We start from the raw sequence: 17,734 nt of genomic DNA, 5'->3' as shown, positions 1-17,734 counted from the left end.
TGTCCCTGAAATTATCCAGTTTTTTTTTTGAACCCTATTATAGCTTTGGATGTCACAAGTTTTCCGTGAAACAAGTCCAGTAGGCTGACCGGGCATTGGGTGAAGACATACTTCCACTGCCTCTTATTTTCATTGTGTGACTCCTAGAGCTTGTGCTATATGAAGGCGCAAATAACACTTCCTTCTTTACTTTCTCTACACTGGCCGTGATTTTACTTATAGTCCTTTATCGCATCCCTTCTTAGTTGTCTCCTTTCGTGTCTTTTAGCATCTTCTTAATCTCTCCTTTATATGAAAGCTGTTCCATAATAATTTTTCTTGATCTTCTCTGTATTTTTTCCAGTCTTTTCAATATATTTGAGATGGGCTGACTAGAACTGCATACCGTATTCTAGGTACAGGGGTTACATGTTTATTAGATGCATTTTTTTCTGTCTTATCTGTCCTTTTCCTAATGGTTCCTAACATTCTGTTGGCTTTTTTGACTGCTGCTGCATATCGTGTAGAGGTTTTCAGAGAATTATCCACTATGACTCCGAGATCTCTTTCTTGAGCAGTAACAGCTAATTTAGAGCCCATCGTTTTGCAGGTATAATTGGGATTATACTTTCCAATGCACATTACTTTGCATTTCTCAACATCAGTCAGTCACCTAGTACTGTGAGATCCCTTTGGAACTCTTCACAGACTTAACTATCTTAAGTAATTCTGTATCTGCAAACTTTGCCATTAGGACCTCACTGTTTCTCCCACTTTTCCAGATCATTTATGAACATACTAGTATTGCCCAGCCTAGGGATGAGTTTATCAGTTACCGTAACGGTTACACGCCAGCTCCTGGCCCTGCTCCCAGGGAGTTGGCTGCCACCCTGCACTGCTGGTTTTGTATCAGAACCCACAGTGCAGGGCGGCAGCCGACTCCCCAGGACCAGAACTGGGAGCAGGTATGCACCGGAGACAGCTTAAAAGATGGCTCCCGCTTGCTGCCCTGCTCCTGGGGAGCCAGCTACTTCCCTGTGCTGCAAGCTCTGCAGTACAAAAGCTTATACTGCAGAGCCCACGATACAGCCGGCTCCCCAGGAGTGGGGGCAGGAGCCAGGAGCTGGCTCCCAGCACACACTGGCTGCTAGCCCTGCTCCTGGGGAGAATGCTTCACTGTACACACTGCAGTATAAGCCTTATACTGCACAGCCTACAGTGTGTATCTCTGTAACTGCTAAGATTTTTAATGCTTATACAGTTACCTTGTGAATGGTTTTTTAACATCCCTGTGTGGGACTGCAGGACAGGAACAGCAAGGGTGCTAGAGGTCAGGAGTGAAGAGCATCAGCAGAGCTAGGAGAAGGGTAAGCTTGGATCCACCCGCTAGCATTATAGCCAGCAATATCAGTGTTTCCCTTTCATACGTATCAAAGACCTGTACCTGTAAGTGGAGCAGCCAAGCTGCCCAGTGTCAGGCAACTATTCACCAAGGGTGTGTCTAGACTACATGCCTCCGTCGATGGAGGCATGTAGATTAGACAGATCGGCAGAGGGAAATGAAGCCGCGATTAAAATAATCGCGGCTTCATTTAAATTTAAATGGCTGTCCCGCTCTGCCGATCAGCTGTTTGTCGGCAGATCGGGGCAGTCTGGACATGCCGCGTCGACAAAGAAGCCTTTCTTGATCGGCACAGGTATGCCTCGTGAAACCAGGTTTACCTGTGCTGATCAAGAAAGGCTTCTTTGTCGACGCGGCATGTCCAGACTGCCCCGATCTGCCGACAAACAGCTGATCGGCAGAGCGGGGCAGCCACTTAAATTTAAATGAAGCCGCGATTATTTTAATCGCGGCTTCATTTCCCTCTGCCGATCTGTCTAATCTACATGCCTCCGTCGACGGAGGCATGTAGTTTAGACGTACCCCAAGAGAAGAAGCACAGAATAGACTCCCCACAGGATCATGAGCAAATCACAATCTAGGCAGTGGGCATCTTTTGCCCTCCATCTACACAAAGACGAGCGCTCGCAAGCACTGACACCCTGTGGACCCTGGGGAGGGCACTGCATCTGGGCACATCAACAGCGAGACTTACAGCTCCACCAGCCTGTTCAGCTTGGAAAACGTCCCTTCCTCAATCCACTTGATCTGGTTTCTGCGCAGAACCCTGGAGGGGGAGAGAGACAAGCAGCCCTTCATTTCCTAGTTACTTCCCAGAACGCTGAGGACCTTGGACCTGAAGATCTGGACACTGCAATGCTGAGAGGCGTATTTGAAGCCACGCCCTCAGGCTTTCCCTCCTCTTTCTGGAGCATGGGGTTCGTGCTTAGCTTGCGACAGTGCCCTGACCCACTCTCATGGGCCCAGACTCCACACCCATATTTGGAGGATTCAGCGTCTGCTCACAACAAATCATAGAATCAGATGAGTCCAAGCCCCAGCAGAGAATCTGTCAGTGGACCCAGCCTGAGCCAGGGAGGTCATGTGGCTAAAGAGAGCGTGAGAGAGACACAGGGAGAGATGCAAGGGGTGTGAAACAAACAGAGCTCCCAGTGCAACCTGACACTGCACAGAGCTCAGCTGGCTACAAATCCAGTTCAGAACTCAGGAGGGCTCATTGTCTGTGACCTGAGAACCTGTGGCATGAACGTCTGTGTCCCGTACTCAATGAACCCTGGGTTTCCAGTGCAACCACTAGCCATGTTACTTAATGAGGAGGCAGCTTGGAGGGAGTTTCAGTGCAACTGCTGGATTTGACCCCTCAGGCCCTACAGGCGAAAACAAGGGAGGAATCGAAACTGAATAACGTGTGCACATAACTTCCCGAATCCCCGAACGTTCGTTCATGGCTCCAGCAGGGAACTGGCACTGCTGCGCCTGGAGGATATTTCCAGACCCCTCACACACAGCTCAGCTCTCAGGGCTCAGGTCCCGCACTGCATGTAGTTTGCTGCTGGCCATTGTGTGTGTTTGTCATCCATGAAAGGTCTTCTTCAGCCCAGTCTATGGCGGCCTTAAATCAACGCCCACCCACAGGGAGTGCATGGGAATGCGGTACTGGGAGCAGCCTTAGTCCTTGCCAAGCATTCAATCAAGGAATGAGAGACTGACCCTCACCCCTTAATTGCGAGAGCCTCAGTAGCACCAGCGCATCGCTGTGCTGGGATAGTTGCAGGGAGGAGGCAGGGTGAGGGGAGGAGCGCTGGGCTGGGGTGGGAAGGTTCTTCCCACTGTCCCACTCCACCCTGTAAACCGGCCTCTTTTTGTCTGTTTCTTCTCCTCCTAAAGCTGTCACTTGTGCCAGTGTTATTGGCAGGGCGTGTTTATGCCTCCCATCTGGCCCCGGCTTATGTTTCCATGACGCTGACATAACAGTCCTGAGAAACAGTCCTGATCAAAGGCAAAAGTGCCTGGCTGCTTGGCTTCAAGGAAGCATTACACTGGGAGAGGGAGCCCCTCTCTCGCCTCCTAGCTGTAGTGGCAGAGGACAGAGAAAGTCCTGGAAGGGAAAAACAGGGCTCAGCATCTTGGCTAAAATGTCTAAGAGCCTCCTCTGTGACCTGTGCAGGCTGCACCAAGGAGCCGTACCCAGCCTTCTGCAGCTGAACATACCTGGTAGGTCCTCCCATGTCATTGGGTCCTTTGCAAAAGTACCAAGGCGGGGCAGGGTAGGGCCGGGGGGGGGGGACTGAAGATGGATTACTGATACTTTAAGAATCTTCAGTCTGCAATTTAGCCCCCACGCCACATACTCACGAGTCTCCACCTCATTTGGACTTGCCCACAGATGCGCTGGGAGTACCAAGGGGTTATAGTGGGAAGGGCACTGTGAACTGCCCTGTTCTGAAGCTGCATGCCGAGAAGACGGGCAGGCTTCCTAGCAAGGGAAGGGAAGTGCTGGAAGGCTGCTATTTCAGTGAAGACCGTACTGCTCCCTGCTTTGGGACTCCCCCACTACACACACTACAAAGCCAGGGGCTCACATAGGGTCTGGCCGCACTGCAAGCAGATACCCATTGCTGGCCAGTTTCAGGGACTGGCAGCGTTCAGGCTGTTGGTTTGCAGTGTAGACGCTGAGGCTGTTCTTGGACCTTCCCCCTTCACAGGGTCCCAGAGTCCACGCACCAGCTTGAATGGCTACACTGCAGTTAAACACTCCCTTAGCTCGAGCCCCGTCAGCTGGCATGGGCCAGACACAGGTGTGTAGCTTCAGGGGAGACGCTGCCAGGGAGTAAACCCCAACTTCAGTGCCAGGGAGCTGAACCCCAATTGGCTTGGTGTAGACAAGAGCTCACAGGAGCCAAGTCCTGGCAGGAGCACAAAGGGGCAGAGTCTGGGCACCAGACCCAGAGAGAGCACAGGACTCTGGATACTGAGTTCTGGAATATGCTGCCAATGCTCCATCAGCTGCAGGGTTGTTCACGTGGTGCTGGGTGCCTGGGAAAGCTCAGAATTACTAGGATTTATAGTAATATAGAAATACAGAGCTGATGGGACCTGGAGAGCTCATCTAGTCCTAGCCCCTGCACTGAGGCATTTGGAAACATCTGGGCTCACTCAGAAAATGCGGCGGAACTGCATCCACTCCTATGTTTCCTTGCCTTGCCACTCAGCACCACGAACATGCCTTTGGAAATTAGCTCTCTGAGAGCACCGGCCACAACAGGACCCAAGCGGTGCTGCTGTGTTTCAGTGGCGACCTGGATTAACAATAACAGTGCTAGCTGGAACCGTGCTTGCTTACTGCTCGGAGGGCTTGACTTGTGCACCGCACGCAGGCCAAGAAAGCGCCTGGTTTGCGTAGCCAGTCACAGCAGCAGCCCACCCAGGCTGGCTGCGCTGTGGCAGGCCTAACCACTTCTAAACCACGGGGCCACCATTTGCTCATGCAGGTGCCTCAAGTCAACCACAAGTAACTGATGAAAAGCGGGCTGGTTTCCGAAGCACTTGAAGTGCTCAGTGACTTTAGTGGCCAATCAGCCATTCTTTGAAATGCTGTATCAGGCCCATCATCTGAGGCTCTCAAAGCATTTCACAAGAGTGAACATCCCTCTGGGCATCAGACCAAGGCTGTGTCTAGACTGTAGGCTTCTTTCGAAAGAGTCTCTTTCGAAAGATTGTGTCTAGACAGCAGGCGGATCTTTCGATAGAGGAAATCCGCTTTTTCGAAAGAGAGCACCCAGCGAGTCTGGATGCTCTCTTTCGAAGACAGCCTCTTTACATTGTAGAACGCCTTCTTTCAAAAGAGGAACTTTCAAAAGAAGGCGTTCTTCCTCGTGAAACGAGGTTTACCGCCATCGAAAGAAAAGCCGCGTTCTTTCGAAATAATTACGAAAGAACGCGGCTTGAGTCTGGACGCAGGGGAAGTTCTTTCGAAAAAAGGGTACTTTTTTCGAAAGAACCCCTGAGTGTGGACACGGCCCAAGTGACCTAATGGATCTCTGCCATCTCCAACAGCCATAGCTCCAAGATTAGTTATTTAAGCCACCCAAATCCCTTGCCAGGTGAGTGAGTAAATAGGTGCATCAAGCTAAAAATAAGGGGACTTACTTGGGAATTAGACCATTGTTAACACAGCTCCATAACCACACTTGGGAAAGGGAAATTGGCCCAAGGATACAGCCACATAGCAGATACAGTTCAATAAGCTTTGGATTGACGCCCCTGCTCCGAACTGACAGCTTTGGAAAAGGATCCAGTGATGCATTCCCAGTGCCCTGGATAGCAATCATCCCTCAATCTCCACTGCACATTCCATTCCTTCTTTTCACACCACTGTCCCATGACAATTTGTAGCTTGTGTATATGAACAACATATCTATGGCCTGCTAATTTATTAGCTTTATCTTGCAGCGCTCCAGGAGTTGAGCTATCTGGGGAATATATAAACATCATGTTTAGGAAAACTAGACTCTGGGACAGGGCTGTATAGTCTCTGGAGAATTCCTGGGCTTTGGCAGCTCCTGGAAAGCACCCGCACTATAGCTTAGCACTGCAAACACTGCAGGCCAGACATGAAACTGACCAAAAACAGGCTTTAGGGATGTGGGGCAAAAAAGAACAGGCAGGTGTTTAACAGGCTGTGGTCTTATTAGGGCAGGCTTCATACTTTTCTTCTTTAAATGACAAATGTAAAAGGGGTTTTAGTGCTAGTAAAAGGTTCTGAGTAGACCGTGAATCCTTTTACACCCAAAGCAGTTACGTGGCAGTAGAAAAGTCAGCTATCGCTACACACCACCCTCTGCCTTTGCCTGCATCCAAGGACACTAACTCACTCTGCATGGTTTGTGATGTGGAGAGGTGTTAATTATGCACTGGACTGACACTAAGAGCCTACCAAATTCATGGTCCATTTTGGTCAATTTCATGGTCTTAGGCATTTAAAAATAGTAAATTTCATGGTCTCTGAAACTTCACTGTGTCGTAATTGTAGGGGCCCTGACCCAAAAAGAAGTTGTTGGGGATCACAAGATTTTTGTTGGGAGTGTTGCGGTACTTCTACTCTTACTTCTGCATGGCTTCTAGCACCGCCTGGTATCGCCACTCTAACTCCTGCTCTGCTGCCTGCAGAGCTGGGCCCTTGGGCTGCAGATACTACTCTTCGGCTGCCTAGCACTGAAGGCAGCAGCCCAGGAGTAAGGGTGGCATGATATGATATTGCCATCCTTACCTCTGCACTGCTGGGGGCAGGGCGCTGACCTCAGGGCAGGGCACCCAGACAACAGCCACCAGTCTCCAGCCACCCAAGCAAGGGTGCCAATACCACAACCACTCTAAAATAATCTTGAGAGCCTCCTGCAACTCCCTTTTGGGCCAGGAGTCCCAATTTGAGAAACACAGGTCTCCCCTGTGAAATCTGTATAATATAGTACCTTGTAAAAGAACACAAAGGACTGGTGGGTGTGTGCAGCTGTGTGTGTATCATTTTTCATAGCTGGGAATTTGGTAGGGCCTTACTCGTTATTGATCTGAGCAGATGTCAAAGCAATGAACTGGAAGTGAAATTGCTGCACCTCATTATTAAGTATAAATGCAGATTTATGACATATTTAAATACCACAAAACTGTCAATGTTGTTGCTGTTTATGGCTTGTGTGCCTTAACATGGATTCAAGGTGCCAGATCTACAGTAGGGACAAAGTGACTTGGCTCTGCCCAGGAGACATAAGGATCTTGCACAAAAGGGTTTTTTTGCATAAGACAGAAGCGGCTAAACTGTTTCTTTTTGCACAAAAACCCCTTGGCTGTGTCTAGATTGGCCAGTTTTTCCGGAAAATCAGCCACTTTTCTGGAAAAACTTGCTAGCTGTCTACACTGGCCACTTGAATTTCCGCAAAAGCACTGACGATCTCATGTAAGATTGTCAGTGTTCTTGCGGAAATACTATGCTGCTCCCATTCGGGCAAAAGTCCTTTTGCACAAAATTTTTGCGCAAAAGGGCCAGTGTAGACAGTCCAGATTTGTTTTCCACAAAAAAGCCCCGATCACGAAAATGGCGATTGGGGCTTTTTTGTGGAAAAGTGCATCTAGATTGGCACGGACGCTTTTCCGCAAAAAGTGGTTTTGCGGAAAAGCATCGGTGCCAATCTAGACGCTCTATTCCGAAAATGCTTTTAACAGAAAACTTTTCCGTTAGAAGCATTTCCGGAAAATCATGCCAATCTAGACTTAGCCCTTGTGCAAAAAGCATCAGCAGAAAATATGCTAATGACATCGCGACTCATGCTAACAAGTCCCTCATTAGCATATTTTCTGCCACAAAAACTTGCAGTGTAGACATAGCCAATGTTGAGAAGCAGGCCCACGATCTCTGGTGTTAGATCCGATTCCGTGAGGACTGGACCACGTTCACAGCACCACGTGCACGTCCCAGCAGATTTCTCCCATCAGGTGAGGGTTGAAGGTGTGACTCCAGAGCCACTCCACATCCCACTCTCCCCCAAACTTGGGGTATGCCAGGCGCAGGGTTGGTACTCACAGCACAGTGAAGGTGCTGCATTCCTGGAACACTGAGCTCCTCAGAGCACGGATCTGGTTTCCTTCCAGCTCCCTAGAGAAAGAGAAGAAGCTGAGTTTCCTTGGATAACAATCCTCCACCTTACTGATCCCTCTCTGAGCTAAATGTCCCCTGCCCGATAAAATGTCACTTCTTCTTGGAGCCTATCCCAATGCTACCTGTAAGCACACAGCTCCTGAGCCAGGTGCATGGCAGGGGTGTGAGAAATGACTCCACAGGTCATCTTCTCAGGTCCTGCTTTCTGTGTCATTATCAAAAACCCCACTATCCCCCCGTCTGCCAGCTCACGACTTCTCGTTGTTTCCTCTCTCCCATCGGGGCTCTCACTGGCCCTTCAGTTCTTCCTCTCCACCTGTTCCCCTCCCTCCCCTCTGCTAACACACCTTTGCTTGTCTTTTGCCTGCTGCAGCCTTCTCCTCTCTGCCCCGCCCCGGTCTAGCCAAACTGCCCCAAGCTAACTGCTGCTCTCACCACATCTACCCTGCAGAATACTAAAAAAGACCGATGCTTCTCCTCTCCCCTCCTCTCCTCTCTCCTGCTCTGGGAATCTGTCCTCCCCACCCCCTCTTCCAAGCTGCTTGCAAGATTGCCAGGCAGGCCTGGGCCGAGGAGCCTGTTCATTACTCTGGCTAACCCAGAGACAACAGATCTCCACACCAGCGTGGGGACTCACAGCCAGCTGAGCTTCGGCATTTCTGCACAGATGGAAGTGTTGGGCATGCTGCTCAGGGAGTTGTTCAGCATGTACCTGGGTGGGAAGCAATAAGAAAACCTGTAGTACTGCCTAGCACGTGTCCGACACACACGACTTGTGGTAACACCCAGGAGATGCACTGCCCTCCTGTGCTCCCGCCAACATTTCGATTGCTAAATAAGGTGCTTCCTCACGCCCCTTTCCTGTTCCTCGAGGTGGCTTCCCTGTATCCCCTCCTCTTGCAGGCACCGGTTGCCCATCAGGCACTATATTCATGGTCCTCTCACTAATGCAATTTATCATCTGGGCTGAGTAGAATAAGTGCAACAATTCACTAGGCCTGTTCTCGCAGTCTGTCTGCCACAGCCAGCCCTCCGACAGCTCCCATTATATCCGGGAGCCACACCCACTGTGACTGGAGATGACTGGTCACTCATCCAATCCATTGCACAGCTACTAGTGGTTGCTGTTAGCATCACTTATTTTCTTTAGGCTACTGACAGATGACCACAGCTTAACCACAGCCAAAGCTGAACTGCAAACACTGCAAAGGGAGTTTGGGGGTTCCAGTGGAAATAATGGTGCATGAGTATGTGATGACAGATGGCAGCCTAATTCATGCACACTAGAGGGCCAGAATCAGTTGCATGGACAACCCATAGTAATTGCAGGAAAAGCCCTGCTTGGTCTCTGCAGCCTAGGCTGAAGCATGCTTGCTGCAGACAGCATCTTCGGGGCATGGAACTCCCCAACTCTAGCAAGGCTCTACCAAGTAGGTGGGAGCTGAATTGGCTAAATGTGGGTTGATTTTCACAAGAACATGAGAAGACACATCCCTGCCATGTCCCCGCTCCAGGGCATGGAGGTGTGAGAGCGTCTCACTGAAATAGTGGTCGGAATAGTTTTTAAGACGGGCAAAACAAAGCTTTCCCCCTCGTCTTGTTCTGATGAATGGCTGAACCATTTTTGCTGAAATGTCCCAAAAACATGCTCCCTGAAGCACACACCTGGCATGGAAAATTTCAGACAAACAATGAAAGTTTGGCAAAGTTACAATTAATGAAAAGAGGGTTGTACAATGTGAAGTGGTGGGCAACAGATATAGGTGGCACCAGCAGCTCAGCCTATAATTACTTGCCAGACACTTCACTCTGTATGCAGGCAAACCTCTGAGTGGAGATTTGCCTGCATTAGACAGAATAATAGCAGTAAGATTCAACCTTAAATAGAGTGCAGCAACGGAAAGGAATGGTACAGAGTGGTGTCTCTCAACCATGGGAGCATTATGGGGAGAAGGTCACTCAAATCTGACAATGCAGGAAGGGGTCACAAACATTGACAATTGTATTACTATCTAAAGCAAAGAAAATCCAGCTTTTCCAGTCCTCACTCCCTTTTCCTTCAAGGCATTCTGTCAGCTTCTTGATACATACACATAAATTGTATCTCCATAGCAGGATAGCTGGTACATCTTCATACTCTTATTTTTATAGTAACTGTAATGAGGTCATGACAAATGTAAGTAAGAGTTCACCAGCTTGAAATGGTTGAAAAACATTGGCTAGGAGGGGAACGAAAGATGCAACATCAGGGACATTATGAAAGAGGGAAAACATATGCCCCAGAGAACTGGCTTGAGACTTACAGAAAGTACAGTGATTTCAACCCCTCAAAAGTTGCTGGGAGGATCTTGGCGATTCTGTTGTTATCCAGCATTCTGGAAAGAGAAGAGGGGATGAGCCAGATGAACAGTCTTTAGATGAAGAGGCAACTCCCTAGAAACAAAGTTATGTGGGGCTCTATTAAGTTAGGAAGGTGCGATTGTCTCCCGGGCTTATAATTAGCTCTTAAGTTGTCCCTGCGGGAGGTGGTTTCTTCCTTTTCTCACTGACATCTCAAGTAACAAAACATATAGATGGTATCATGAGCTTTCGTGGGCACAGACCACTTCTTTAGATGACCGGCTGTGCCCACGAAAGCTCATGATACCATCTACATGTTTTGTTAGGCTATAAAGTGCTACCAGACCATGTGTTGTTTTTTCTGTACAGACTAACTCGGCTACCCCCTGAAGCATCTCAAATAACATCAGCTTCCTCCTCTCTTGCATGCCCTTTCTCTCCCCTGTCTTCTCCGCCAGCCCACTCCAGGGAAGAGGAGTACATAGATCACCCATTTGAATTTCACCCCAGAACATTCTGGCTCATGTGCTTGATCTGAATTCAGAGTCTGGCTTCTTTCACAATCTGGGGACTGCTGGGCTTTTTTCTCTTTTGCTACAAAATAAATGATACATTAAAAGGCCACTTAATGAATCTGAGATTTAAGGGCATGTCCGGCTCCCCCAAAGATTCTGTGGTTGATTGATACCCTGGACCACCCTGAGGCTACAGCTACACTGCTGTTTTTTTCCTGAAGAAGTTATGCAAATCACGCTCGCAATTTGCATATCTTCTTCTGATTCTTTTTGTGGAAGAGGTTTTGCAGATATTTGGCCCTGCGTAGACAAGGCCAAATGTTGGAAAAATAATCTCTTTCGCAAGACCCCTTATTCCTCATAAATCAAGGTTTACAGGGTCTTGTGAAAGAGGGTTTTTTTCCGCCATTTGGCTGGCCAAATATTAGCAAAACCTCTTCCACAAAAAGAATTGGAAGAAGATATGCGAATACGAGCGTGATGTGCATATCTTCTTCTGAACCGCCCCCCGCCAGTGTAGCCGTAGCCAGAGTGAGCTGCTCCTCAGGGTTTTTTCTAGGCTATTTAAGGGAGCAGTTGGTTGATCATGTGGTAAATTATGACAGGAATCTGAAAGGCTGGGAAGTTCTCTCTCCAGGATGTTAAGCTCAATAAGGCAGCCATCTTGCAAATCAGGCATTATTGTTCCACCTCTCCAGTGACCCCTTTATGAGCTCCATACACAGCACCACGGGACCCTGAAGAAGAACCGCCCCAGATGGGGTTAACTTGGCCCAAGCCATGAAGAGCTGACTGGCAGGAATAGCACTTTTGGAACATTGGTTTTCAATGTGGTGGGTGTGTGAAGTCAAAGTGGCATGTCCCATTTCAGGGCTCACCAATACACCTCAGTCCGGACCAGCAGCAGCCCTTGTTAATCCAGCACTGTATCATACAGAATTCTCCCTAAGGCCTATAATTATAACCTGCAAAACCGCCCCTTACCCCTCTGCTATTCCAGTCCTTGGCCTCCTGAGTAGAGAATTATATAGACACATCTCTACTAGGGACTAGACTGAAAAAAGCTAAGTGTGTTATCCCCCTGAAACATCCCAGGCACAGGGTTCTCAGTTATGGCTCTTCACCTATTTCCCAGGACCACATCTTTTGAGGCCAGAGACTTCCCTAGTCTGACCTGAGCTTTGTCAATGCCACGAGGGATCAGATCCAATGGGACAGACCCAGACACCATGGGTGTGTCTAGACTACATGCCTCCTTCGACGGAGGCATGTAGATTAGCCAGATCGGAAGAGGGAAATGAAGCCGCGATTAAAATAATCGCGGCTTCATTTAAATTTAAATGGCTGCCCCGATCTGCCGATCAGCTGTTTGTCGGCAGATCGGGGGAGTCTGGACGCGATGCCCCGACAAAGAAGCCTTTCTTCATCGACACAGGTAAACCTGGTTTCACGAGGCTTACCTGTGTCGATGAAGAAAGGCTTCTTTGTCGGGGCATCGCGTCCAGACTCCCCCGATCTGCCGACAAACAGCTGATCGGCAGATCGGGGCAGCCATTTAAATTTAAATGAAGCCGCGATTATTTTAATCGCGGCTTCATTTCCCTCTTCCGATCTCGCTAATCTACATGCCTCCGTCGAAGGAGGCATGTAGTCTAGACACACCCCATGTGAGATTGTGTCGCCCTGTTCTCATGCTGACAGGTATAAGGCTGGGTTAGGACAGATTCTGTTCATGTGGAAGGAAGGAAATTGGAGTGGCTCAAACACACCTCCTCCCCCACGTGGGGGGTGGCAGATCCTGTAAAGCAGTGGGCTCCAAGCTTTTTAAACACAAGATCACTTTTTGAATTTAAGTATCATGTAAAATCTACCTCAAACCCAAATGCCCTTGCCTCACCACCTTCGTGTCCTTTCTCTGAGGCCCTGCCACTGCTCCCTCCATCCTCCCTCTCTTCCCCATCTTCCCTCCCTTTCACCAGGCAGGGGCAGAGGGTTGGGGTGCAGGCTCCGGTCTTGGGCTAAGGGATTTGGAGTGTGAGGGGCTCTGAGCTGAGGCACGGAGTTGGGGTACAGAAGGGGGTTCAGGGTGCAAGCTTTGGGAGGGCGTTTGGGTTTAGGGGGCTCAGGACTGAGGCTTGGGGTACAGGAGGGGGTTCATGCCTGGGGCAGGGGTTCGGAGCTGGTTCCAGCTGGACACTGCTTACCTCAGGTGGCTCCTGGGTGGTGGTGCAGTGGGGCTGGCCCAGCACCACTCCCAAAGGCAGCCAGCAAACTCTCCTCCAAGCCAAGCCAAGCCAAGCCCTGTTGTACCCTCCCCCCTGTTCTGTAGAGATAGAATACAGCGTGGGAGAGGGGGCACCCTGACTTCAGCGACCCCTCTTCTCCCTTCCCTGCTCTGTACCACAAGCAGGAGGCTCTTGGAGGGGGGCAGCTCCAAGGCAAAGGGCAGGAGATGCACAGCAGTGAGAGGAGGGGGCAGCTGAAGCCTCTTGGCCAAACCCATCAGGATCGCCTGTTAGAGGCTCCAAGAGCTACCAGTGGATCCTGATTGGTGACCACTGCAAGAGAAAGGCCGGGAGAGCTCCCAACGTGCTGCACATTTGGAAAAACAAAACTCATTATAGCAGAGTAAACAGTCACCTTCTCTTTGTGGTGATCAGTGATGTCACACGCCAGTGACATAACACACACCCATGTGTGTCTGGCGGAGGCCTATTAGCTTGGCTCAGCGAAACAGGATTAAAGAATGCCCAAGCTGGCAGGAAAAGTGAGCTCAGGAGTCTCGTCAGCACATCAGGTGGCATATGCCAGGGGGTTTAACCCACCACATTTCCCACTCTCCTCCTGTGTTCCCTGTTAACATCCACGTGCCATTCAATTAACATCCCTTAAATCTACAGCCTTGTCGCAGGTTGGGGGCTATTCCATCTTTACAAAAAGAGGAGTCTTTTGATTTAAGAACTGAAGCTGGAGAGCAGAATTTCATGCCTGAGACCCTGGAGCAAGTTTATGCCACAGATCAGAGATGTCAAGCATGAAAAAAGTGGATACGCCCTGCCTGATTTCCTTCCTGAGGCCACTGTAAGTTAGCGCACTTAACTACACTCACCAAGGGTTTGCTCGGTCTCCTTCTCAATGTCCCAAGCAACTGGGCCCTTACTGCTTCTATTGGGAAGAGACAATTGCCTGGCCTAATGAATTCCACACCTTGAGCATCAGTTTTGATATTCAGGCTAACCTGCCCTAAAAATCAATTCTAACTCCTCATTCCTCAGAGGCACCCCTGCAGACATACCACCTGAAGAAGCACTTACAGCCATTCAAGATGATGCAGGTCCTGGAAGACTCTTGGATTCAGTTCAGTGATTTTATTGTAGCTCAGGAACCTGGAATTATTAAAGGAGAAGAGACGTGACCTTGGGTTGATGCTGTTCATTAAACTGGTTTCCATTCATCATCCATTTCCCCCAGCGATGCCCATAAACCTTCCTTACTTTAGGGGCGTGAATGGGGAGCTCCTCAAGTCAGGTGCAAGCCTGATTTGGAATGAATGATGGGGGAGGGGAATGTGAGGCAGAAACATCTGGAAGAGGCAGGAGTCCTCACTCTAGGTGCTCTAATTTCAAACATGGTCCTTCCTGGGGAAGGAGGGTGCATTTTGTTTAGCCACACATCTCCAGAGGGGCTGCTGCCCAAGAAAAGCAGGAAAAAGGCATTAGAGCCCCATGTCTTCAGACGGCATTCATTCCGACATTACAATGAGCTGCCTGGGATAAGCAGATAAGTTTACCCTGCTGCTTTACTGCACTGCAACTTTCTGGCTCAGCAGTGTAAAAAAACACCCCTGCAAGCCCTGCATGTTAGAGCTCTGTAACTGAGCTCCTAGCGCTGTTAGCTACTCCCCTCATGGAGGTGGTTTACAAAGGGCGCTGGGAGAGCTCTTGCTAAGCACTCCTGGCACGGCCACACTTTCAGTGTTAAGCACTGCCTCAGCTGTGCTTTAATTGTAGAAGTGTAGACAAAACCTGAGACCTCCCCACCCATCCTGTGACCCACAAGAGGAAAACCTTCTACTCACAACATTTTCAGCTTGGAAAGTCCAGCAAAAGCATGGGGTGGTATTGACTGAATTTTGTTGTGCTGCAAGAGGCTGTTTATAAACAGAACAGAAATATCATAAGATGAAGGTGGTTTCCAGTAATGACTCAAATGTGTATCTCTTCAGCAGACATACAGAGCGCTGGCAGCCCTATCCCCTCCTCCGCCCCGAGAGATCAGGACTAAGAAATGAAACATACAGCACTCCCATCTCAGGATCCCAGGGAGTAACAGATCAGCCTCGGGAATGGATTTAGGGGAGCACAGGGAATGAACTGCAGTGAAGAGGGGAGACACTCTGATGGATAAGAATACAGGACTGGGAGTCAGGAACTGTGGGTTTTATTCCTGGCTTTGTTAACAGGCTTCCTGTGCAAATTTGGGAAAGTCACTGCTGCTTTCTCTGCCTCAGTTTCCCCATGGGAGGGGAATAAAGACGAAAGAACAAATCCTTGGAAATCATTAATGGCAGCTCTGAGATCCTGGTGCACTAGAGACAAATGCGCTATGGTTGTTATTATTATTACTACTACCATGTGGAATGCTAGGCCAGGATCCAATCTGAAAGAATAAAAATCTGTTCTCTTATGTTCTGAGTGATCTCAGATCATACACCCATTGACTGTGTCATCCTGGAAATACCTTGTTTACCCAAAGGAAATGGTGTGTAGAAAAGATTTGCCAGAACAGAAAGCTGTTTGCTGCTCTTTGTTCTGTCATGTAACACTCATTCTGGTCTCTGGACTGCCAGTACCCATGCCTGTGATGTGTACAAAATTCTGATAGGTCACTCTGATTCCTGATCCTCTACTTAGCACATGACAGAGGCAGCAGTGTTGTTAGGGCTCATGATAGCTAGGAAATTCCCACTGATTTCAATGGGGGCCTTGCAAATACACAGACATCCACTTTATATCTGTGGGTATTCACATCCACAGATGTGGATTCAGATATCCATAGATCACTTTTGCAGCTATGGATGTAGATACGAAGTGTGGACCTGAGCAGGACTCTATCAATGGGAGAGAAACAGAAGCACTGATAGCCAGCCAGCCACAACCCTGTGATGAATAACTAGAGAGCCACTGTAAACAAGGGGTTACTCAGCCCTCCTGCTTTCTCTGCTTCGCTGGCGCTGAAGCCAAACACTCAAGTATTAAAATGAGAAAAGCCGTGGTCCTGCCAGGCTGAAGAAATCAAGATCATTATCTCTTGCTAGCCAAAGCTGGCCCTACAAAATATGTGCTCTTATTCTTTTCCATGCGGCACACTACTGAGGTGCTGGAGACTCATGTGCTACTCTTCCCCCAAATCTCCACGCCCTTGCTGATGAACCTGCCGCTCCGAGGGGGTAGTACTTACAGCTTCTCCAGACATTTGTATCTGACAAACTGGTTGTCCAACAGTAAGTGGATTTTATTAATCTTCAGGTCTCTGGGGAGGGGGGTGGAAAAAAAATCAGGGACCACCGATCAGGGCATATGTCATGAACAATTAAGAAATGCAGGTCTCTCTACTCCTAGTAGCCTTTCCCAGGTCTCCTCTTCCTGTCTTATCTGAGCAACCTGTGTGAGACGTGCGGCTCTCTGCTATCACTTACTGATCCCATTTGCCTTCAGCACTTCTTGAATTGCAAGCATCATTTTTGACACCTGAGGGTGTTGAATGCTCCAATCCCTCCCATCCCCCCAATTCTTATGTACAAATGGCATTTCCATGCTTAGACTGATTAACCAAGTACACCTTGCATGCTGCTCAGGTGTTATGATCCCAAAAAGCTGCAGGGCTCCAAATATTGGACATGCCATGTTTTTAGGCAATGTTTGCAGCCCCACAGAACTGTGCAATACCTCAGAGGAAAGGGGTTGGGGAAATGCAAAGGGTCCATTATTTAATGCCAATAATCCAGGTAAAGACAACAACCCAGTACAAACAAATGGATGGGAAATTCATTCAGTCTGATGTCAAAATCTCTCTCTTCCCTTCACAGCAAGCACTGCAAAGGCCTTCTCCAGGGAAATACAGCCTGGAGGTTTGGCCAAAAGGTTCAGTGTTTACAAGGCATCTCTCCAGCTATTAGTGGCTCAGACCTCTCTAGCCTGGTTGGCACAGAGCACCTGGCAGAATGCAACCTCCTGGATAAGATTGTAGAGTATTAGGGAAAAGCTGGGATTTGAGCATCTGGGGGCATCCTTAATCTAAGAGATAAAGGTCTTCTTGTGATAACCCCAGACTCACCATAACAGGCACCAATTTCTGTGCATTATAGTCTCCCATACTTTGGAACTAGCTTTCTCTGAAACCTTTACCACTAGGTGGCACTACCCTCTTGATGACTGATGCTATGCAGCAGTTTGGCTAAAAATGGGAACAGGGGCGAATTTCCCACAGGTTCCAATTTTGCAGAGAAAGGGACATGTTTACCCCACAGTGGTCTCTGTTACTCACAGCTTTGTCACATTGGAGGAGACCCAGGGGATGGAGGGCAAGTTCTGGCTGGTGCAGTCTATTGTCCTTCCCCAGCACTGGCATTGCTCTGGGACCTGGTCAAGCACTGGGGACAAGCACAAGGGAAACAGTGAGACTGGAGACAGACAGGATCTCAATGCATGGCTGGGTCAGTGAGCACATAAAAGATCACACAGGTGCACAGGGAGGGTCTGGACTGGTTGGGTAGATCAGGATCAAGGGGCAGAGGATGGCAGACACACAACTAAAGAGAAAAGAGGGAGTGGTGGAAGAATGGAA

General features: G+C 48.9%; 1 protein-coding gene across 1 annotated transcript in view; it reads right to left on the bottom strand.

Moving 5' to 3' along the window:
- The window catches only part of LOC102459568 (relaxin receptor 1-like), a 54,550-nt gene that overhangs the window by 11,059 nt on the left and 25,757 nt on the right, over positions 1–17,734 (bottom strand). The window contains exons 4-11 of the mRNA XM_025185724.2: positions 17,435–17,540; positions 16,349–16,420; positions 14,967–15,038; positions 14,203–14,274; positions 10,337–10,408; positions 8,671–8,745; positions 7,959–8,030; positions 2,076–2,147 (exon numbers count right to left, since the gene is read on the bottom strand). Of these exons, the coding sequence (XP_025041509.2) occupies positions 2,076–2,147; positions 7,959–8,030; positions 8,671–8,745; positions 10,337–10,408; positions 14,203–14,274; positions 14,967–15,038; positions 16,349–16,420; positions 17,435–17,540 (613 nt within the window). The remainder of the gene's footprint in view (positions 1–2,075; positions 2,148–7,958; positions 8,031–8,670; positions 8,746–10,336; positions 10,409–14,202; positions 14,275–14,966; positions 15,039–16,348; positions 16,421–17,434; positions 17,541–17,734) is intronic.

This window comes from Pelodiscus sinensis, chromosome 13, assembly GCF_049634645.1.
Source record: "Pelodiscus sinensis isolate JC-2024 chromosome 13, ASM4963464v1, whole genome shotgun sequence".
Lineage (NCBI taxonomy): Eukaryota > Metazoa > Chordata > Testudines > Trionychidae > Pelodiscus > Pelodiscus sinensis.
The sequence above is the reverse complement of the archived record's forward strand: the minus strand, read 5'-3'. Positions and strand labels throughout refer to the sequence as shown.